Here is a 24235-nt window from a genome sequence, read left to right as displayed (position 1 = left end):
TTTGGAATCCCACCTGAACTCAAGTCTGAGCTTTGACACTACCAGTTTGTGACCCTGGGCAAGATGCATAACTTTTCTGGGCTTTCAGGCTCCTTTCTATTAAATTGGGAGAAAACAAAGCATCTACTCCAAGGGTTTATATGAGTGTTAAGTGAAATACTGCATGTAAATCTCTTGCCCAGCATTTAGCTCTCAGTAAGCACTCAATAAATGAAAGCTGTTACGATTTTACCATCTATTTCAATCAGGTTTTTGGTTGTGATTGTTGGGGGTTAAAACAAGAGATAGACAGGTATAAGATATGATTCCTGCTCTCAAAGAATTTATAGTGTCTAAGGATTTGAGATAAAAACTCACGAGAAGATGCTTCATAACACGCAAGAAATTTTTAAAAGTAAATCTCATATGAATCAAGAAGAGACAAGTGCACATTGATAAGTTGGCATGACTTGAGTGATATTTCACATAGGATGGGATTTGATGAGAGAAGAGAATTTGCATAGGAGGGTGGGGAGGGGCATGGAGTATGCAGAGGCATCCAGAAATATTTGCAGAAAACAGTCTGGAGGAAATGATTCACGGAGGAAATAATGAAAAAGCCTGGAGAGAGAGATGAGAGCTCACAGAAAAGCACATGAATACAAGGTAAGCCGTGAAGTTTGTATTTTATCCTATATGCAAAGGAGTGACATGATTAAAATGTTTCAAGACATTACTAATAGCACCGTGTGCAGGACAGAAGGAAGAGAGGTGACTGGATGCCGCCCACACACACAGCGGTGTAATGCATGCGAAGGGAGCACAGGCTCTGGGGCACCACCTGTCCACCCGCCTTTGGTGCTCACCACCTGTCACTTGGGCAAGTTGCTCAACTTTTCTTTGCCTCAGTTTCCTCTTCTGTAAAATGGGGCTAATCATAGTACCTACCTCACAGAGATGTGAGTAGGATTAGAATTAAATGAACAGTACCTAGTACATCTTAAACACTAAACACCTGATAACTATTACTGTTGGTCTGTTAATTTAGGGGTGGAGAGTATAAGGGTCTGAGCAAGGGTAGTGGTGATGAGAATGATGAGGAAAGAGGACAGGCGACTAGGCAAGATGGGGGTGGCTGGAGGAGGACATGACTGAGGCTTGGGACCTGGTTATAAGAAGAATGGGGTTCTGTGAATAGGAACAGGAACGTCAGAGGATGAGAGTATTTTAGGAGGAAAGTAGGTGAGATAATGCAGCCCGAATCACTGTAAGCTTTTAGGTATGAAGTGGCTTTTTAACATCCCTGGTATTAAATTATGTCATGCAAGTGGTGATCACCTGGTAAATGCATGCTATTATTTGTATTTCCCGTGAAGCTTTCCCTGCCAGTGCCCCTCACTACACTCTCCACACAATCAGTCATTGGCCTCTGTGTTCCTGCAGGGCATAGTCCATGCTTCCACAGGACTCTGACTCAGGTGTAATTATCCTGCCCTGGGCTGGGAGCATCTACAGGCACGTTCCATTCCCCGCCCCATCTTCTGGGCCTGATTTGGTGTCTATGCATAGGACAGGCACCCAACATTTCTATGCATAACGTTTAGCATCTCACAACTTTAAAGGTGATTATATCCCTCTGTAAGAATTAATTTAGTTATAAACCTAGAATTATAAAAAATCCACAGAATCAGTGGTAAGCAACCTGGGAAGCCAGAGAAGGTATAATACATGTTCAAGAGCTAGTAACTGAGAATCTGGGAGTCAACTGAGGTGGGCAGCAGATAATTCTAAGCACAGGGATCTATTAGCTTGGTCAACAATGTCAGTTTTCTGTAGAAGCCATTGTGTCCATCAATATACATAGCTAATCAGCTAATGCAGCTGCTGGGAAATGTTTGGTTTTGAAGTCCAAACATTATTTTGCTGCATTTCTTGTGTACAGACCTAAAGGGAATAGCATTCAGAGATGAGCTGGTGTGAAATGGCATTGCCGGCCCTGCACCCCCAACCAGGAGTAGAGAAAAGATAGGCACTGGGGACACCTGCATGAAAAGCAGTCTTTGCTGCAGGATCACTGGACAGGTACTCAGCTGACAACAGGTGTTTCATATAAGGACACAAGGACTTAGCCAAAAATTTCATTAAATTTGTGACACTCTTATCTTCCAGTCCACATGTCCTTGGGACTGAGGTAGGTTGTTGCACAGGCCTGGCCCACAGGCAGCTGAGTGGGCAGCGGCCACGATCTCCCGTCCCCATGGGATGCTGTGTGCATGAGAGCGGCCTGCAGGGCCCGCCAGATGGTTTCTCCCAGGGAACACTCTTTGCTTTGCTGGACCTATAGAACCTTGCTTCTTCTCTGCCTGCATGTGGATCACTACCCCTCCAGCCACCACCAGAGACTCCCCCTGGACTGTAAGACTCAGTAAACCTAGGACCTACACTCAGCCACCTGGTGTGCTCTTTGGGCTTGTGGCTTCTCAGGCACAAATCTTGAAACAACTCGGACTCAGTCCAAGCAGCTGTTTTTCTTCACAGAAGCCCAACCTGACTCTTCCTTCGACCTTAAAGTGCTGATTCCAGCCTGTTCTCCCTTCACCCCAGGAAACTCTCAGGCAAACACCTGGATTAGATAATGTAAAGGCACCAGGGAATCATCTTGGAGAACATCTTACCATATTTGGGCCTCAACTCCATCCTTTCCTGGTCATCCATGTCCTCTAGGATGGTGTACTTTGTTTTCTTCCTTATTTTAGTCCTGTTTCGTCTGAAAGGAACAATGTAAAGCTCAACTCATCTCAGAAAGGTACCTGGGATCCAGGATTTAAAATGCATGGAGGACACTAAAGGAAATGCTTGCCTTTAGAATGTTATTAAATTCTATTAATTGGCACCTTTTATTAATGATAGAGAAACACACTCGTGGGACTGAAGTACATCACACATCTTGAAGAAACAAATAGAAATGGCCACACCACTATTGCCCACCTAGCTTTAGTTTGCAGTGCCAGAGACCTTTACAGTAATTGGCCCAGGGAGCTTTTCTCCATGAGCAATTCTTCCCTCAGAAAAATCTGAATGAGCAATTGTTCCCCTGAACCTACACTACCCTGTAATACCCGGGGATGCAGAAATAAAAAGATGACATGAACAAGCAATCAGAAAAAAACATAAATTATAATAAATTCACAAAATTAATGAGCAACTACCCAGTCTTTCATTTATTCACAACACATAAAAACATGTGCCTCATCTTCTGTTTCAGAGGATTATTTGAAAACAAACATCAAAACCATGTTAAGATACGTAAAGAACACACAGTAGTTTCATAGAACAAAGACCATTTTCTGATAGCTTAGTGATTACGAGTATGGTGATTATGAGTAAACCCTAGGCTTACTAGCTGGGTGACTTTGAGACAATTTTTTGATACTTCTGTGCCTCCGTGTTCACACCAGGAAAATCGGAGTAAGAATGGTCCTTTTGCACATAGCTGATGGAGGACTAAATAAAATAATACATACAAAGCACTTAGAATTACTAATCACAGTGGGAAACAATAAACATTCACAATCACTGTCATCACCATCATCACCTGATACATACACATATGTCGCTATGTCACAAAGCTGCAGAATTTTAATAGTCAAGCACAGTAGTGTTACCAGCATCCAGGTAGTTCTGGGAAAACTTAATAAAATTCAGTCCTCTGAGGTACCTGGGCCTGTGCCTTCCTTCACCAGCCTTAACTTTGGGAAAGTAATCACAAATAAAAGTAAAATAACTTATAAGTGGTTTCTGAAAAATAACTATTAATTATGGTATGGTACCATTATACTTTTATCATGTCCTCTATGGAGAGCAATTATGGTGTTTCACATAGGAAAGTGGCTCCAATGCTGTCTTCTAAGGGCTGATCACTATCCTATGAATCTCCTCCCAGAGGGTAGGCATCTGGTTCCGGGAGACTAGGACTATAAGGCAGGTCTGGGGTTCTCAGAGGTCAGCTCCACGGAAAAAGAAAGATGGAAAAACCTAAAGCAAAACTTCTCTTTGGTGATGGTATCATCCTGCTTAAAGTTTTGCATTTATTAGGTAGACTTCAGGTACATTCAACTGTTGCTTCACACAAGTAAAATAATCAAAACCTACAGTTTGTATCAGTATACTTCTGGAACTCTTCCTCTAGCGAGAGTGGTAAGTAGGCCCACTTAGGTAGTGTTCTAGTGAACACAATGTGAGACTGACACAAAATAACATTAGATGTGATACAGAATCATTGAACCTTCTAGAAAATATGAGAGTTGCAACAAGAAAGCTGTCTCCAGTATTATTCCATCTATCCAGGCACACATGCCTTGTGGGAGAGAGCACATTATAAAGTACTTTTAAAGTCTAGTTTGTCTTCATAAAAAGAGTGATTGTCAAACAGCAGTTTTACAAACCCAAGCAAAGGCCATTAAAACTGTCATACCCCATTTAATGATGTGTCTGTATTTCAGATAAAGAAACAAGCACACTGGTACCTCTCGCAGCAGCAAATGCAAAGCCAAGTGAAGCCATCAGCACTGTGAGAGTAAGAGCCAGCACTGTCACACAGATCACACTCCATTCTGAAAAAACAAGGAAACCAGAGTGGACACACCATTTGCAAAACAACTTTATTTCAGTGATTCGCAATGAATACTTCTGGGTCCTGTAAGGCCATCTGTGGTGTTGATAACCCCTTGCCAGGCTGGTAGCAGAGCACAAGCAAGGTAAAATACAAATAAATCAGGAACAACCTAAAATTGTCCTACTTCTGTCCATTTGGTTCAGGGAGCTCATGGAGCACATATTTCATGCTGACTTGAGCATAGAATAATATGAAAAAAAACTACAATTAATCAATTGGGAAATAATACCTCTTAAACACCCATGTATAGCACATCAAAATACTCATTCCAGAATCACAACCCTCCCCCCTCAAATAGTTCTGGTTTGGTTTTAACAAAGCAAATAACATATTTATATGGCTGCCTATGACATGAAGACACTTCACAGAGTCAGGCAACATTTCAGAAAACAACTGGTCTTCAGTCCTTCCACATCCTTGCAGGAATCCAGTGTAGAAAGCTTTGCAACGGCAATTCAGAAACGGAGAAACCAAGGGAGCAAAGACACAAGGTTTAACTCTATTAAATCTTCTGTATACTGCTAGTGACCCAAGGGCTGACTAGCTTCAAATTTCAATGTAGAGTGAGTGGGAACATAATTTGGCAATCAGCCCTTACAATTTTTTCCTGCCAATTATGTCCATCTGGAGCCCCAATACAATGCGTTTACTCTTAGAAACAGACTGGCATTAAAATATAGTTTCCTCCCCAGAAGAGACGGAAAGGCCCAGCTTCACAGGCTGGGGTGGTGGCTCCAATTCTTGGTGGCTGCTTGGCAGACAGCCTGGAAGAGTGGGCCAGTTCTCTTATTCAACTGATTCCAGCAGGTCCCCACCAGAGGCCACTTCACCAGAAGGCCACACTGAGCCCAAGCCAAGGTAGGTGCAATCTGGAAACATGGTCCACGAGGCCTCTCTTAGCAATACCAGAGATGGTTAGCCCAATCAGCTCTGCCAAAATGAATTTCCTCATCAGGAAGTTGAATGGAAAAGCCTAAACACAACCCCAAAGGTGAAATGTGTGAGGATCTCAGCATCTACCAAGTGAGCTGCTTCACTTGGCTTCTATGAGAAAAGGGTGGAATGTTTACAGCTGCAAAACCTGGCAGATATTTCAAAACGAGCTGTCCTCACCCAAAGCCACCACAACCTCAGGACTCACCACAGTTGCTCTCCCCATCGTGGATGTAACACTGTATCAGATTCTCCATCCACAGCTGGGAACAAATGCAGCGCTTTGTGATGGGGTCACAGTGGCCATGACCAGAGCACTTCAGAAGGCAGCCTACAGGGAGGCAAGTGGGCAGAAGTCACCATGGAGAAAAGGATCCCCGGCTTCTGCTTGTTGTGGGTTTTCACGTTTTAGGCCCCGAACAGATGCATCCTGTTGAATCAAGAGCCTCTTACAGTATGGAAAGGGGTTCCAGGAATAGTCAGTCAGCATTGAAAATCTCATCAGGAAGCAAATGGCAGAAACGATCCAATCCATACCACATAAAAGCCTTAAAAATGTAGCAAAAACATAGCACCACCGTGACAAAGAAAGATAAATTCTAAGAATTTATCCAGTGAAAACAATTGGGGATTTGCATAAAGATTTATCTACATTGTAACATTATTTAAAAGCAACTTTGTAATCCATGAGTAGAGGACAGGTTGCATAAATTGTGGAACTTAACGTAGTAGGATGGAATACTATGCAGCCATATCTTACTGAATGAGAGATTTTAAAAGCTTTGAGAAAATGATACTATACTTTGAAGTCAAAACTCAGATTAAAAAACATATATCAAATTATCCTGATTGTATTAAATGTTTCCAGAAATGGGGGAACTAGAAGGAAATACTTCAGAATATTAACATAAGTTAAGTTTGGATGGTGGAAATTCTAGACTCTAGAATCTAGAAAATTATTTTTAAAATGTTTGCCCTACTGGATATTACAAATTTCCTAAAATAAATAAATAGTAGTGGTAGCTAGAAAAAAAGAAGCTATTAAAAATTAAGTTACTCCAGAGAGGGACCAAGATGGCTGATTAGAAAAGGAGATTAGGGCACAAACATAAACAGAGGAAAGACCATGTAAAGACACAAAGAAAATGGTCATTTACAGGATAAGGAGAAGAAACCAACCTTGTGACACCTCGGTCTTAGACTTTTAGCCTCCAGAATTGTGAGAAAAATTTTTGTTGTTTAAGCAAAAAAATAAAAGGTATTATAGGTGAGACAGTCAATTGTGGGTAGATATATATGGAAAACAAATTAAATTTTACTACCCAAACATTATCATGTCCCTTGTAACTCTCACATTCCCCAGTATCTATTGAAATGACCACTTTAATATAATAAGGGATCATGTTTGTCATAAGGTAGGGACAGAAAACTTAGACAAAGATGTTTCCATCCATACCTATGGATCAGTTTGGTGCCGGGAAGGAGTGACAAGCAAGAAGCTAAGAAAAGAGGTAAATGGAAGCCCTTATAAGCTGTCTTAAATTTTCAGTAGACTATATCACAACTTAAGGCATGATGTCCAAGGTAAATAAGTCATACAAACACCACTTTACTGGCCAAGAATACTTATGTCTTTAACACTCTTCTGACAGTTTAAATATGAAATTTCTGACAATGAGCATTATCTGAGAACACAGTTCTAAATACTGACCCATGACTGTTGTTGCTCTCTAGTGTCCCTCACAGAGAGAACAGGTGTCAAATGTTGCAGAAAACCTACTGGGGAGAAACAAATGCAAACAAGTGCCTGGATGCTAAAGCGAAATGCTCACACAGCACTCCTCTTTCCATGCCAGTAAAACTTAGCCTTGATTGTCTAGTCAGATTCTTTTAGAATATTCCCATAGGAATAACCCCCAGTGATATTCCTGTAGGAATTACCTCCAATGTTTAATTTCTAATTTAGAAAGATAATTAAATATTCAACTTAATCCTCACGCAATCAAGAAAGACTGTGAGACCTGACGGCAGTGTGGCCATAATGGGACTTAATCCCACTTCACCTCCTCCAAGAAATCTTTCACTTTCATCTGAATGGGCAATCATTTATGTTTCTATAAGATTCTCATCGCATTTAATTTGATGGGGTGTCTAGCTCAGTGGTACCCAATTCTGAATATACAACTAAATATCTATATTACTTGTACTCTTAAAATAAATAAATAAACAAACAAACAAATAAAATATTTCTATAGGGAACATACCTGCTGTGTCAATTCTCAAGACTTTGAGAAAAGCAAGAAATCAGCCCTCTCTTTCGAGAGTCGTCTGTGCAGATTTTGGGCCACTTCAGCAGTTTTGAGGACTTTGAATGGCGGCCCACTCTGTACATAAAACACAATCACGGTGCTGCAGAGGAGACAATGAGAGAGGACAGATACACAGTCAAGCGTGACCGACATGATGTGTCCATGCCAGCCATCTGGCCTGTGAAGGTAAGGAGGTAGAGTGCCACAGCTCTGGCTTGGTGAGGACACAGGGCGTACCCTCTAGGCCAAGGAATTGATCTGTTTCTGTTCACAAATAAAAGCTCTTCAGGCCCAGAATACAGCTGGTGATAGACCTTTAGCTAAAGCAGCAATGTGGATATGTGTGCAGACACAACAATGCACAGAACTTCTTGGTGTGTTTTTATTTTTAGCTTTTTATTGATATGTAATTTGCTTACCATAAAATTCACCCTTGTGAAGTGTATAATTCAGTGGCTGTTAGTATATTCACCATCATCTAACTCCAGAACATTTTCATCACCTCAAAAAGAAACTCCACAACCATTAGCAGTTACTCCCCATCCCCATGTCCCAAGCTCCTAATAACCACCAGTCTACACTGTCTCTGCAGATTTGACTATTATGGACATTTGAGATAAATGGAATATACAAGGCATTTTGTGTTTGGCTTCTTCCACTTAGCATGCTTTCAAAGTTCATACAAGTTGTAGGGTGCATCAATACTTCCTTCCTTTTAGTTGCCAAATAATATTCCACTGTACGAATACATCTCAGATTATTTCCATTCATCAGTTGATGACATTTGGATTGTATCCACTTTCCGGTTACATAATAACACTATGAATATTCACATGTGCATGTTATGCAGACATAATGTTCATCATTTCTCCTGGGTATATACCTAGGACTGGAATTATTGGGTCATATGCAAACTCTGTTTAGCATTTTGTGGAACTGCCATACTATATTCCACAGTGGCTGCACCATTTTATATTCCCATCAGCACAGTAGGAGTGTTCCAATTTTTCCACATACTCACCAACATTTGTTATGGTCAGTTTGGGATAATAGTCAATCGAGTGGGTGTGAGGTAGCACCTCAGTGTCGTTTTGATTTGCATTTCCCTAATAGCTAATGATATTGAGCATTCTTTCATGAGCTCATTGGCCATTTGTATATCTTCTTAAAGAAATTCCTATTCAAATCTATATTGGTTTCCAAGAATTGCTATGAAAAAGTACCACAAAGTGCATGGCTTAAAACAACAGAAATTTATTGTCTCACAGCTCTAAAGGCTAGAAATCCAAAATCAAGGTGTTCGCAGAATCATCCTCTCTCTGAAGGCTCTAAGGGAGAATCTGTTCCACGCCTTTCTCTTAGTTTCCAGTCTTGTCAGCAATCCTTGGCATTCTGTGGCTTGTAAACGCATCACTCCAATCTCTGCCTTTATTGTCACATGGCTTTCTCCCTGTGTTCTGTCTCTTCTCTTCTTCTTAGAACACAGTCACACTGGATTAACGGTGCACCCTACTCCAGTATGACCTCATCTTAACAAATTTCATCTACAATTGACCCTATTTCCAAATAAGGTCACACTCATAGGTACTAGGGGTTAGGACTTGAATACATCTTTTGGGAGGACACATTCAACCTATAGCAAGTGTTTTTATCATGAAAATTTTGTGAAATACTTTTCAATGTGTCTATTAAGATGATCACGTGGGTTTTGTCCTTTATTCTATTAACAGGGTTTACTACATTTATTGACTTTCATAAACTGACTCATCTGTGCATTCGTGGGATAAATCCCACTTGGCCACAGTGTATAATCCTTTTAATATGCCACTGGATGGATTCAGCAATCCCACTTCTGGATACATATCCAAAGGAAATGAAAACAGGATATCAAAGATATATATATATATATATATACTCCCATGTTCATTGCAGCACCATTTACAATAGCCAAGAGATGGAAAAAACCTAAGTGCCAATCAATGCATGAATGGATAAAGAAGATGTGGTACATATATACATACAATGGAATATTATTCAGCCATGGAAAAGAAGGAAATCCTGCCATTTGTGACAACATGGATGGACCCTGAGGGCATTATGCTTAGCGAGATAAGTCAAAGAAAGACAAATACTGTGTGATCTCACTTATATGTGGAATCTAGCTGACTTGCAAAAACAGAGTAGGATGGGGGCCGCCTGGTGGCTCAGGCGGTTAGAGCTCCATGCTCCTAACTCCGAAGGCTGCCGGTTCGATTCCCACATGGGCCAGTGGGCTCTCAACCACAAGCTTGCCAGTTCAATTCCTCGAGTCCCTCAAGGGACGGTGGGCTGCGTCCCCTGCAACTAGCAAAAGGCAACTGGATCTGGAGCTAAGCTGCGCCCTCCACAACCAAGACTGAAAGGACAACAATTTGAAGCTGGACAGCACCCTCCACAACTAGCAACAGGCAACTGGACCTGGAGCTAAGCTGTGCCCTCCACAACTAAGATTGAAAGAACAACAACTTGACTTGGAAAAGAGTCCTGGAAGTATACACTGTTCCCCAATAGAACCTTGTTCCCCTTCCCCAATAAAATCCTTAAAAAAAAATCCAGAGTAGGATGGTAGTTACCAGGGAGAGAGATTGGGGAGATGATATTTAAGGGCACAATCTTGCAACCAGTAGATAAATAAGTCCTGGAGCTCTAATGCACAGCACAATGATTATAGACAATACTATATTATATACTTCGAGGGTGCTAAGAGACTACTACATCTTAATTGTTCCCATCTCAAAAAAGAAATGGTAATTATGTGATGTGATGTATGTGTTAGTTAATGCTACAGTGGTAATTAATTGCAATATATAAATGTATCAAATAAACACATTATATATCTTTAACTTATATATGGCAATTATATCACAAATAAATAAATGAGTTTCTGGATGCATTTTGATTGTATTTTGTTGAGAATTTTTGTTTCTATATTCATAAGGAATATTGGTCTGTAGTTTTGTATGGTTTTTTGTGTGTGTGAAGTCTTTGTCTGGTTTTAATATCAGAGTAAAACTGGCCTCACACAATGAGTTAGGATGTTTTCACTCCTCTTCTGTTTTGAAGAGTTTGTGAAAGTGGTATTAAATCTTTAAGTGCTTTGTAGATTGACCAGTGAGCCATCTGGTCCTGGACCTTATGTGAAGTTTTCTGATTACTGATTCAATTAAATTTTTTAATTTCTTCTTGAGTCAGTTTTCTCAGTTGTGTCTCTCTAGGATTTTGTCCACTTCATCTAGGTTAACTAACTTGTTGACATACAACTGTTCATAGTACAATCCTTTTCATTTCTATAAGGTCAGTAGTAATATCCCCTTTTGTTCCTGATTTTAGCAATTTGAGTCTTCTCCCTTTTTCCTCTAGGTCTAGGTAAAGGTTTATCAATTTTGTTGATCTTTCAAAGACACAACTTTTGATTTTGTTGATTTTCATGTGTTTGGTTCAGTGTTTGATATTTTATAAGTAGGGGAAACGTATGATCCATTTTAGAAAGAGTTCTATAAAAAGTAATTTTTTTTAATTTAGTATTTTTCTAAGTAAACGTCAATTATTTGAAATACAAACCTAAATAGGATAGCTGACAGTAACTGGCAAAGGGATTTACTATGAGTGGTAGGTTTTGATTTGCATATTCTTTCTCTCTCCCTTCCCATCCCACCCTACTATTCATAGAATGTGTAAGAGTTTAAAGATAAAAACTCAATTAAATATATATATATATATATATATATATATATATATATATATATATATATATCTTTTTTTTATATACGATTTTTTTTATTGGGGAAGGGGCGCAGGACTTTATTGGGGAACAGTGTGTACTTCCAGGACTTTTTTCCAAGTCAAGTTGTTGTCCTTTCGATCTTAGTTGTGGAGGGTGGTGTTCAGCTTCAAGTTGTTGTCCTTTCAGTCTTAGTTGCAGGGGGCACAGCCCAACATCGCTTGCGGGAGTTGAAGCGGCAACCTTGTGGTTGAGAGGACACACTCCAACCAACTGAGCCATCTGGGAGCTCAGCGGCAGCTCAGCTCAAGGTGCCGTGTTGAACTCCAGTTGCAGGGGGCACTGCCCACCATCCCTTGCAGGACTTGAGGAGTTGAACTGGCAACCTTATGGTTGAGAGCCCACTGGCCCATGTGGGAATCGAACTGGCAGCCTTCGGAGTTAGGAGCATGGAGCTCCAACCGCCTGAGCCACCAGGCCGGCCCAAATATATGTATGTTAATAAGAAATAAAAGCAGAGGTTGAGCCTTACAGACATCCAGAATACAGCAGGGGAAATCAATGATCTTCTCACACTGAGAGAAGCCTCAGTCCCATGAACAGGGGCAAGGATGAAGTCTTGCTGTGAGACAGCCTCTGTGTGAGCCCCTGGCCATTTGCACACCCTCTGAAGATACCATCAGCTCCCTCTGATGTTACCTAACTCCTTTATTCAGAACATTCTTAACAAAAACACATTTACTGAGACTTGTGGGAAGGACCTGGAATGATGTTGTCCTTATTGCTGCCCTTTGAGAAAAAAAAGTATATAAATTGATAAGAGTTTGTGCAAAAATAGAGAACAAAAGAGGAAATGACCAGTTTCATGCTGGCCTGGTGTGCGACTCATACCTGGGATCCAAGTGGGCCTGAACTTTCTGAACCTTATCGTCCGAGTACGGCCCGGCACGTCCAGCAGCACGGCCAGCTGCCCCACAAGGGTCTTCTGCTGCTGCTCTGTCAGCTGCCCAACACCAACCTGCAGGATGAGCTCCACCAGACCATTCTTCTTAGGGTCTGGGAGAGAGAAGATATGGGGTTTCCACTTGGGAATCACAGGCTTGACAATGTAAGGAACAAGGCCTATAAGAGTTTAAAGAGTTTTAAATGACCCCTGTGTAATGTCTACATTTGGGTTTTAGGATTCAGATTAAATTTTCCAAACACCACAGAGGTCCTATCTGAGAGTACTTTTTTCCTTGTTTTATCCCAGTTTGTTGTCTATTAATTTTTTTCCAGAAGATAACTAGGTGTACCTAATGAACCTCTGGGCTAAGTTGAAATTTCGGCACCTCACACACTTCCAGGCCTAGAAAGAGAACTGAGCCTCCAGGCCCACAGTGCTTGGGCACTGCCCCGTCCAATGTCCACTAGGGTTATTGTGGGCACCTCACTGGAGCTGACCTCCCTCAGCAACTCCCAATGAAGCCCTGTATCCACTTCATGTTAGGTTTTGGTCAGAAAAATAGAAGTGAAATGAGATTTTTGCTGCAGATCCAATGCTCCTTATTGAGTTTTGAGGCTGGATCTGATTTACAACAAAATGCAGAGAAGTCTCAAAGAGCTGAAGCCAGTCACAGGAGACCTCCCACACTGGGTTTCCCTGTCAACTGCAAAGATCCCTAAAGGCTAACCACCCTGATCGCAGACCAGCACCATTAACCCAGGCACAAAAGCCCGTGAGCATACCTGGCTGCACTGCCACAGTGGCAGTATCCATGTCTGAGGACCCATGACTGTCAGAGACTCGCAAGTGGAAAGTGTAGACTACCTCCACCAAGTTGGTAAGCTGTAGGACTGCACTGCGTTCCTACATTGAGCCACCGAGGACATCCTGCGAAATCACACAAAATCACACGATTCATGATTCAATACTCAGTTCCCAATTTCTGGGCCTTTGATGAGCCCAAACTTCAGTGTCTCGTCTTTTTAACATATGTATGATTCTAAAGGACAGGCTGAAAAGGAATGAAGGTGGTGGGTTAGCTAAAGATATGCATACATAATGGGAAGAAATGCCTGCCAGGAGCTGAAAACCTGGACTATTTGGTTTGGTTAAGGATGAGTTAGTTGACCTTGGCCAAGTCACCTTCCATCTCTGCATCTCACTTTCTGTATATGTGAAAAAGAAGAGCATTCCTTGACTTACGAGGCTGGACAATTAAGCTTGTGAACTCATCCTAGAAAAAGTGCCATATACCACATTGCTGAATATCACTACAGTCACCTTCGAAGTACTCCCCTTGGGAAGCTATGCACTGATGCCAGCACCTAGTCCACCCTTCAAAGCAATTTTGGAACTCTTTTTCTGGAATGGCCATCAGAGCCGTTGTCGTATGACCCATGATGTCCTGAATGTCATCAAAATGTCTTCTTTTCAATATTTCCTTTATCTTTGGGTAAAGAAAGAAGTCATTGGGGGCCAGATCAGGTGAGTAGGGAGGGTGTTCCAATACAGTTATTTGTTTACTGGCTAAAAACTCCCTTACAGACAGTGCCGTGTGAGCTGGTGCATTGTCATAATGCAAGAGCCATGACTTGTGGGCGAAAACTTCAGGTCATCTAACTTTTTCACGCAGCCTTTTCAGCACTTTCAAACGGTAAACCTCGTTAACTGTCCAGTTGGTATAAATTCATAATGAATAATCCCTCTGATATCAAAAAAGGTTAGCAACATTGTTGCAACCAGTTCACGAAGTTAATTGTCACACCTCGTACTGGCCTATCTGGTGCAATGTGAGGAAAAGGAAAGAATCCACTTGGACCAATATAGGAATGATGGGGAAGCTGAGGAGCAGAATGGTTCCTGCAGGAAGATTTGGCTCCGAAGACCCTCCAGGCTGTGGTTTCCAACCCCACCCAAGTCCAGGCAGAGAAGTCAGAAGGGACTTCAGCTTTTGTTTAAACCTAACAGTTGCCTACTGCCTCCAGCCCTCACAGGAAACCTAGGAGCATAAATATCTTAGTGAGAACATGGAAAGGGTGATGAGATCACAATAGAGATGTCACTCTGGAATTAAGTGTGTCCCCTCCAAATTCATACATTGAAGCCCCAAACCCCAATAGGACTGTATTTAGATAGGGCCTAGAAGGAGGTAATTACTGTTAAATGAGGTCATAAGGGTGGGGACCTGATCCCACAGGATTAGAGTCTTTATAAGAAGAGACACCTGAGAGCTTTCTCTCTCTCTCTGCCAGGTGAGGACACTGCGAGAAGGCGCTCTCTACGAGCCAGAAAGAGCTCTGACCAGGAACAAAATCTGTCAGCACCTTGACCTTAGACTTCTCAGCCTCCAGAACTGAGAGAAATTAAATGTCTGTTGTTTAAGCCCCCAGTGTGTAGTATTTTTGTTCTGGCAGCCCTAGCAACCTAATGCAAACGTAATGATAAGTTGTCCAGGGACAAATCTCTTTTAAGTACTCACTCCTGCTGCCCGACTCTGGCCATCCCGGATCCACAGATAGGACACAATTCCTTGGTCATCAGTAGACCCTGAGCCATCCAAAGTAATGGAATTATTGGGAAGCACAAGAACATGTCAATTGTGTTATCACAAGGACAACTTCTGAAATTTGAAATACATCGTTTTAAAATCTTTTTTAAAAAAGTGTTTTTCCCTACCTTGACTAAATAGAGCAAAGTACTTTCCTCTGAAAAGCTCTACAGAGATAGTATACTTTCCTATTACTGGCCTCAAAGTGACCATGGTTACATGAATGCTTATGCACACAACAAGAATTCCACTGAGCGTCCCCAAAGCAGCCGTATGTGTCAGGTAACTTCACAGACTTCAGTGTAGAACAGAGCCTTGGCAGGCTGCCTGTACAACATTTAGATTAATGTAAAAGACCCCAGTTTACAGAACTCACCTTTGTGACTACCCTAATTAATAAAAAACATCACCCCTTCTGACATCTAAATCAATCAGTCACAACGCAATAACATTGTTACTGTCCATAACTTTCTGGGAAAGGTAGAGAGAGATGTCTGCAGCAGATGGGTAGCTGTGGAAAGAAGCAAGGCTGCCCTGTGGCCCAGCACTCAGTGACTTCTTTTGCACACATGTCAAGGAGACATGGATGAATTCTGGGGGATTAGCTGTGTTTCTCAATAATTAAAGGAAAAAAAATTTGGAAGATTCTTTCAACCAAAGAAATACAAAATATCCCATCTGATTCATTGGTTTGGTAGCCAACACCCTCTGAATCAGAATTCTTAACGTAACAGCAGCAAACACAGCACTTGCCACATCCTTAGGTAGAGATGGACATGAGTCTTCTCCAAGGATATCCAGGGAACTCATGGCTCTTTCACGTGTCATAAACCCAATCAGTCATTTTTAATTCATGATAAATGCACAGCACTTTCCAGAAATGCCAGAAAGTAAAGTAGGTATGCTTTCATGGGATGTCTGATTTCATCTTAAATACTAATGAGAAACTTATCTTGGACTGGTGAGATGGAGTTTGAGGGAGAAGATGATGCTGGCAATGTAAGATCCTATCTGTTTTCCATTAAACTTTCAAATAACAACAAAACTTCAGAAGTACCAAGCTGGTTAGCAACGAAAACAAATAGTTCTGGCCATCTCCAAAAGAAGAATAAGCAAGTAGCTCACACACTCATGTGCACACACACAGCAAAGTTTCAAGGTTGTTATGTCCTTTTTTTTTTTTAATTTTTATTGAGGAATATTGGGGGATAGTGTGTTTTTCCAGGACCCATCAGCTCCAAGTCAAGTCATTGTTTTCAATCTAGTTGTGGAGGGTGCATCTCACTGGCCCATATGGGAATCGAACCAGTGACCTGGGTGTTATGAGCATTGTGCTCTAACTAACTGAGCCAACTGGCTGCCCAGTTGTTATGTCTTTAGACAAATATCATGTTCCCCCGAAAATAAGACCTCGCCAGACCATCAACTCTAATGCATCTTTTGGAGAAAAAATTAATATAAGACCTGGTCTTGTATTATATTATATAAGACCTGGTCTTATATTATATTAAAATAAGACCCAGTCTTATTAAAATAAGACTGGGTCTCATATTTTAAGTTTTGCTCCAAAAGATGCATTAGAGCTGATGGTCCGGCTAGGTCTTATTTTCAGGGAAACACGGTATATTTATAAGATTTAAACAAATCTAAAGGTAAATACGAAAGACTCTTAAAACAGACCCCTGGATCCAGAAAAAATAACATGGAGTTTCTAAAACTAGGAGAAACAAAATAAGGAAGAATTTTCTGATAATGAGGTATAGGTTAGATTATTTATAAGGTTTCTCCTAATACTAGAATAATATTTCTGTAGCAAATGTGGGTCCCAAACTAACCTCCAGGTCAATTTTTCAGCACAAAACCCACTTAGTTGCTGTTCTGTGCTTATCTAGAATGGGTGAGGGGAAGTGACATAAACCTGGAAGATTAGTGAGTTAAGGTGCTTTTCTAATAGTTATAATATAACAGACAATTTTATAAAATATATTTTCTGGATTTAACTGTTCCCCACATACCAATACTTCGGATGGCTGGCTGGCTGGCTGGCTGGATGGATGGATGGCTGGATGGATGGATGAATGGATGAATGAGTGGGTGGGTGGATGGACAAAGTGATAGATAGACAGATAAACAAATAAAAGTCTGAAGGCAGGATGGAGAACTTGCCTGCATAGTCACCTTTTTGCTCTCACTCCTGGGGCCCAGGGACCACTGATAGAGGACAATCTGATGATCATCGCTGCTCTGGGTTCCATTCAGAGTGATGTAGTTTGGGAGCAAAGTTATGGTCTGATTTGGTCCTGCATTGGCTGGTGGGTGGTCCACAGTACTATTGACTATTAGGGCTGCGGTTGTGGAGTCAGTGGCTCCATCTGAGTCTGTAACAGTCAACCTACAAAAAGGAGAGGAAGCCATTACGCTGCAAGGATATGCCACATCATAAAGCAAAAGGTCAGCTTAGTTCACCCATGGTAAGTTCTCAGAACAGGTATAAAAAGAAATTTGAGAATTAAGCTGAGAAAAGGAGAGATCTGAGGGTTTTTTATATTTGTTGCTATTGCTTTGTTTTATTTTTACCTAGTCATATTATAAATTCACATGATAGTTTTATCTTATGTGGGTTTCTGGTTAGTCTTTAAGATGCTGGGTGAAGACACCATCCTCAGCCAACACAGAAGCTTCTCTAACAACTGGGACTAAGACTGTATCAGTTTAAGTCCTGTCTTCAGGCCTGAGCACACAGACAGAGTAAATCACTCATGAGTTTTCAAGTACAAAGCTTTTGGATTTTTCAATGTTTTCTTAGAAGACTTATTATAATTATGTTTTCAGGACACTTCTTCAAAGCAATCTTATGATTTAGCACTTTCAAAAGATACTCGAAATATAAAAACAGAAGATAAAGAAAACTGTTCTCACCCTCTTATAATAAACTGATTCTGATGTGGCCATTGGATCAGTGAAATAAGGTCACTTCATCCTTATGTAAAGATGTTAGCTCGAAGCAGCAATGCATGCTAACCAGATGTCAACAGGAATATGAGATGAAGCTATGGGAAAAACAGGCCCATTTGCAGGTAAAGTACCTGTACAGGGTGCCTGTATACTCAGCTTCCTCTCACACTGTCCCACAGGCTCCACACAACCCATGTTCAAACTCCACATCTGGCCCTGACAGCAAAGCAAACACCTAAGGTCCTTCCTCACCAATCAGGCGAGGACACATTCTGGCCTTTAATGGAATTACTTTCGGGTAAAATGAAGACAGCAGCAATAACTAGCTTCATCCAGATGGTGAAAAATGAGTCAAGGGTCGGCCCGGTGGCTCAGGCAGTTAGAGCTTCGTGCTCCTAACTCTGAAAGCTGCCGGTTCAATTCCCACATGGGCCAGTGGGCTCTCAACCACAAGGTTGCCAGTTCAACTCCTCGAGTTCCGCAAGGGATGGTGGGCTCTGCCCCCTGCAACTAAGATTGAACACGGCACCTTGAGCTGAGCTGCCTCCCTGATGGCTCAGTTGGTTGGAGCACGGGCTCTCAACCACAAGGTTGCCAGTTCGACTCCCACAAGGGATGGTGGGCTGTGCCCCCTGCAACTAGCAACGGCAACTGGACCTGGAGCTGAGCTGTACCCTCCACAACTAAGATTGAAAGGACAACAACTTGACTTGGAAAAAAAGGCCTGGAAGTAAACACTGTTCCCCAATAAAAGTCCTGTTTCCCTTCCCCCAATAAAATCTTTAAAAAAAAAAAAAAAGTCAAAACACCAGAGAAAGTCCATTTCACTACATATAAATTTTACCCCAATACATAAGTGAAGTGCTACAGAGCAATTTTTAATAACAATTTTTCTGAAGTCCCAGTAGGCTTTTATATCTCAAAGTTCCCACAAGTGCACCTTAACAAAATCCTCAGATAAAAAGGAGACAATAATTTGGCAACATGTATCAAACGCCTTAAAAACATACACATGCTTCTGACCTAGAAATTTTACTTGCACTCCAAAATTTAACAATAAGGATGTTCACCCAAACATTGAATAATGGGGCTGAATTAATAAACTACAATGCATTGGCATAGCATCATACACAATGCTGCAGAATATTTAATGACATGGATGTTCATGATAAATGGAGAATCCAAAAACATATACATGAAAACTTGAAACAGGAGAAACGTGGCCTTGCAGACTGGGAATAAATAGACTCAGCAATAAATAGTACTTAGACAATTGGTTGATTAGCTAATAGGGAAAAATAAAATTAGATCTAACTACAGTAGAAATACAATCACTTCAAGATGAATGAAAATTTAACTATCAAAGACAAAACTTTGAAAGAAATACAACTTTTAGAAGAAAATATAGGTGGTAGCTTGTAAAACATCCTATACATTTTAATCCAAATAAGAAAAAAAAATGTTTTAAGTTTACATATGTATAGAAAAAACAAAAAACATAAATACCAAACACTTAATGGTGTTTATTTACAGGCAGTAGAATTATGGGAGATATTTAATTTCCTTCTTCCTGCTTATAGATATATTCTGTTTTTTATTTGTATGGCAAACATGCATTATTCTTACTATAAGAAAATAAAACTATTTTTTAACTCCTGCATTATTACATTGTTAGTTTTCTCTGGAAACCTATATTTTGTTTGGATTGAGTGTGGCTGCCAAACTGGTATACTAAAAACAAGTGCACGGACACCTCATCAGATACACAGATTGCAAGTAAGCAAATATAAAGATGTTCCACATCATATGTCACCAGAAAAATGTAAATTGAATCAATAACTACTGCCACATACCTATTAGAATGGCCAAAATCTGGCACAATGACAACACCAAATGCTGGTGAGGACGTGGAGTAACTCTCATTCATTGCTTGTGGGAATGCACCATGGTATAGTCACTATGGAAGAGTTTGGCGGTTTCTTACAAAACTAAACAGACTCTCACCATATGATCCAGCAATTATGCTCCTTGCTATTTACCCAAAGGAAGTAAAAACATTTACTCTCTACATCTGCCACCTCCCATGATCACATTAAAATTACAACTAAATTATAGAACACCCTCAAGAATCATTAGAGGACTAGCTGAACAGAACCCCTATAACTAAAGATTTAAGAAGAGGCCACAACGGGGCGGTCAGATGGCTCAGTTGGTTAGCGTGCGAGCTCTGAACAACAGAGTTACTGGTTCAATTCCTACATGGGCCAGTGAGTTGCGCCCTCTACAACTAGATTGAAGATAATGAGCTGCAGCTGAGCTTCCGGAGGGGCAGCCAGGTGGCTCAGCTGGTTAGAGTGCAAGCTTTCAACAACAAGGTTGCTGGTTCAATTCCTGCATGGGATGGTGGGCTGCGCCCCCTGCAACTAAGGATCGAAAATGGTGACTGGATTTGGAGCTGAGCAGCAAGGAGCTAGATGAAGGACAACGACTTGGAGCTGATGGGTCCTGAAGAAACACACTGTTTCCCAATACTCCCCAATAAAATTGTTTTATTTAAAAAAAGAAGAGGCCACATGGAGACTAGTAGGAGGGGCAGAGATGCAAAACAGACTGACCCCAAACCCACAGGTAGTGGTTGAGCACCAGGAGGGACACCTTGGTGGCACAGGTCCTTCCTAAAGAGTGAGGGGTCCCAGCCCCATACCGGGCTCCCTAGCCCAGTGGTCCTATGCCAGGAACAGGAGTCCCTACAACATCTGGCAGTGAAAAATCAGTGAGGATTCCATCCGTTCATACAATGGGACAGAAAATGGCTGAAAAACCAAATGTCCTCTTAAGGGGTCCACACATAGACTCACTCACTTGCAAGCACTCACCCTGGGCTCTGGTAGAGGGGCGAAAACTCAAGAGGCACCAGAGATATATGGGGAAAGTCTGAGCTGTTTGGCTTCAAAATGAGGGCTAGAGGGATAGTAACTATTATCCGTGTGGAGCCTACCTCACGTGTAACCTACAGGAGGGCACCATCTTTCCTGTGTTGAGCTCTCACCCACAGGGTCAAATCTGAGACCTACTTGGTTTGGTAAAATCCACACACACACCACCTTGGTGACTCCCTGGGACCCTCGGAAGAGCCCATTAATTTCTTCCCAGTGATAACTCACCATTTTAGTATCATCTGTACTTTCTAGAAAGATTAAATAATAAATTAAAAATAGAATGAAATGTAAGAATATTAAAACAAAAACTTTGTAATTTATATTACAGAATGTTTAAATTTGTATTTATATGAAATTATAGAATTGCATAGATTTCAATGGATACATATGTATTATGCATTAGAAGGATTTCTTTTCCTCCTCCCTAAATGACCATCACTATTTTTCTCCTGGATTTCTACCAGGTTTGAATGAGGTTGTTCCTACTCAGTTTTCAACTTGAAAAGTACAGTGACAGTGTTATTGCTTTTTTAAAAACAGGGGTCAACCAAACACAGCACAATGAAATGCTACCTCTTCTCACTTCATCTACAGCATATCATTCCTACTGAAAATTTTAAATAGGTATCAGAACTCACAGATTCATAAAGAATTAAGAGGTGCTTATTTATAATTTATAAAACAAAATAAGATATAATTTATTATTATCTTAATAAGGTCTAAATCTAGAAAAAGGTAGTATCCTACATGAAATTTCCCATTTCTACGTAAAGAGAGCAAACAAAATGTGCCACCAGGACCCAAAAGGACCAGTGGGCGTGAAAGCCCATGGCACACAGTTTCCCCTGACCCCTACCTGCTCAGCGGAATGTATTTAAAATGCCCCTTCACCTAAGGTAAAGGTGAATCATGGGGGATGGAGGTAGAAGAGTGCAGAGAGCAAATATCAGGCAGGGAAGGCCACCACTCAGGAACAATAAGCAATAACCTTGAATGTAACCTTAAACAGCAGCATCCATGAGTCCTGAGTAATACCAAAAGCAGAAAGATAATAGAAACTAATGTAAAATAAAAAAATACATTATCCTGCCACTTAGGCACCAAAAACAGAGACAAACCTATACAATAGGTTGCCACTATCTACACAGGCTTACCTGCCTTAACAGTGACATTTACAAATCTTTCTCCAAAGGCATTGTCTCTAGAAACTGTGACTTTGAAGGCATAAAATCCTACTGACAACTGCAACATAAACAAAAGTTACACAGGTAAACATGCAGAAAACATAATGGGTCTATGGCCTAGAGAAGCCTGAAACATCCCAGAAGCCCCTTTCCTAAAGTCAGCATAGAAAAGGGGCAGAAGAAATCTCATTTGGGTCTGTACAGACACTGCCACGTTTGAGCCTGAGCTCAGGAACACTGAAGGTCACCCAGAAAGGCCTTCAACTTAGTTACAGATGTTCATGGCCTTAGAGAGGCATACGTGAGATGAACCACCAAAGGGCAGCCATTTTCAAACTTGCATGTATGGGAATCATGTGTTTTCACCAAGTAGTTCTGGTGAGTCAGCTGTTTTTGAGAAACAGTGCTCAGTGACATGGGGGTGATACAAGCTATTAGTTGAGCAGTCTCAAGAGATGAAGATAACATAACCATCTGATAGAAAACCAGACTCTAGTGGTTCAGTCAGTTTACTTATCTTTATGGGCAAGAAGAGGGTGCTCAGATCTTGGAGCAGTATGTGACAGTCACAGCACTTGGAAACTGGAATGGAATTACTGGCAACTCTAGAAATGGGCCTGATTGAGAAGCAGAGATAAGCAGAACATCCCTGACACTGCAGGAAAGCAAGACTTAGAACACAGACTTTTCAACCTCACCACAGACCCCTGGGAAACCAGCCTCTACTCCCTCAGCTAATACACCAAATAACCCAAGTAAAGAAAAGCTATCTGAAAGCCCCCGTATTTAACCATCTATCCATCTACCTGCATGGTTGAAACTTGATTCATTTTATTCTTCTTTAGATCTTAATGATAAGAGAGATTCTGGGTTCAACAACTCAGATGGTGTTAATTTAATTCCATGGTCTGCTGTAATAATATAGCCAGTCTCCAGTTACGTACTTGAGAGAGATTAAGAGTTTGCATGTGTCTTTGCTTTATTTCATCTTGGTAGTCTGCAGGATGGATTAATAAACTCCATTCATAGTTGTAGGTTGTTTCTGAGAGCAAAAAAGAAATATGAGTAGTTATAAATTCTGAAAGGTCACTTAATAAGCTAGGCAGAGGAAAGGAGATGACAGCCTTCAATCCAACCAGAAGAGATTATTTTTTTAAGGTTCTTATTTAAAAAATATAGTTAACATAAAATATTATATCAGTTTCAGGTGTACACCATAGTTGTTCAACATTTATATACCTAAAGAAGTGATCACCATGATATGAGGTCAGACAATTAAGTTTGTGAACTCATTCTAGAAAAAGTGCTACATACCGTGTTTCCCCAAAAATAAGACTTAGCCAGACTATAATCTCTAATGTGTCTTTTGGAGCAAAAATTAATATAAGACCTGGTCTTATTTTATATTACATTATATAAGACCTGGTATTATATATTTTACTTATTTTACTATAGTAAAATAAGACCTGGTCTTATATTAATTTTTGCTCCAAAAGATGCAGTAGAGCTGATTGTCCAGCTAGGTCTTATTTTCAGGGAAATTCGGTACCTCATTGTTGAATATCACTATGGTCACCTTTGAAGTACTCCCCTTGGTAAGCTATGCACCAATGCCAGCACCTAGTCCACCCCTCAAAGCAATTTTGAAACTTTTCCTGGAATGGCCATCAGAGCTGTCATCGTATTACCCTTGATGTCCTGAATGTCATCAAAATGTCTTCCTTTCAATATTTCCTTTATCTTCGGGTAAAGAAAGAAGTCATTGGGGGCCAGATCAGGTGAGTAGGGAGGGTAATTGTAGGGAAGATGTTGAAGAAAATTTGCCTTCATTGATTGATGTGAGCTTTTGTCTATTAGCTTTTATCTGTTTCTGTATGTGAGGTGATTTCTGTACTATTGAGTACAGAAATCAGGGGTTGAGTAAATTCCCCCTTTAGTCTCACCCTCCCGAGCAGGGGAGATATGAGA

General features: G+C 40.8%; 1 protein-coding gene across 1 annotated transcript in view; it reads right to left on the bottom strand.

The window, feature by feature from the left end:
• The window catches only part of KIAA0319 (KIAA0319 ortholog), a 76593-nt gene that overhangs the window by 3142 nt on the left and 49216 nt on the right, over positions 1 to 24235 (bottom strand). The window contains 14 exon segments of the mRNA XM_074318627.2: positions 2655 to 2746; positions 4506 to 4542; positions 4545 to 4592; positions 5796 to 5918; positions 7852 to 7876; positions 7879 to 7996; positions 12548 to 12594; positions 12597 to 12712; positions 13385 to 13529; positions 15121 to 15228; positions 17356 to 17581; positions 21021 to 21105; positions 22238 to 22325; positions 23212 to 23309. Of these exon segments, the coding sequence (XP_074174728.2) occupies positions 2655 to 2746; positions 4506 to 4542; positions 4545 to 4592; positions 5796 to 5918; positions 7852 to 7876; positions 7879 to 7996; positions 12548 to 12594; positions 12597 to 12712; positions 13385 to 13529; positions 15121 to 15228; positions 17356 to 17581; positions 21021 to 21105; positions 22238 to 22325; positions 23212 to 23309 (1356 nt within the window).

This window comes from Rhinolophus sinicus, chromosome 7 (genome assembly GCF_057876585.1).
Source record: "Rhinolophus sinicus isolate RSI-liver-muscle chromosome 7, RSI-T2T, whole genome shotgun sequence".
Lineage (NCBI taxonomy): Eukaryota > Metazoa > Chordata > Mammalia > Chiroptera > Rhinolophidae > Rhinolophus > Rhinolophus sinicus.
This window is presented reverse-complemented; position numbering and strand designations above follow the sequence as displayed.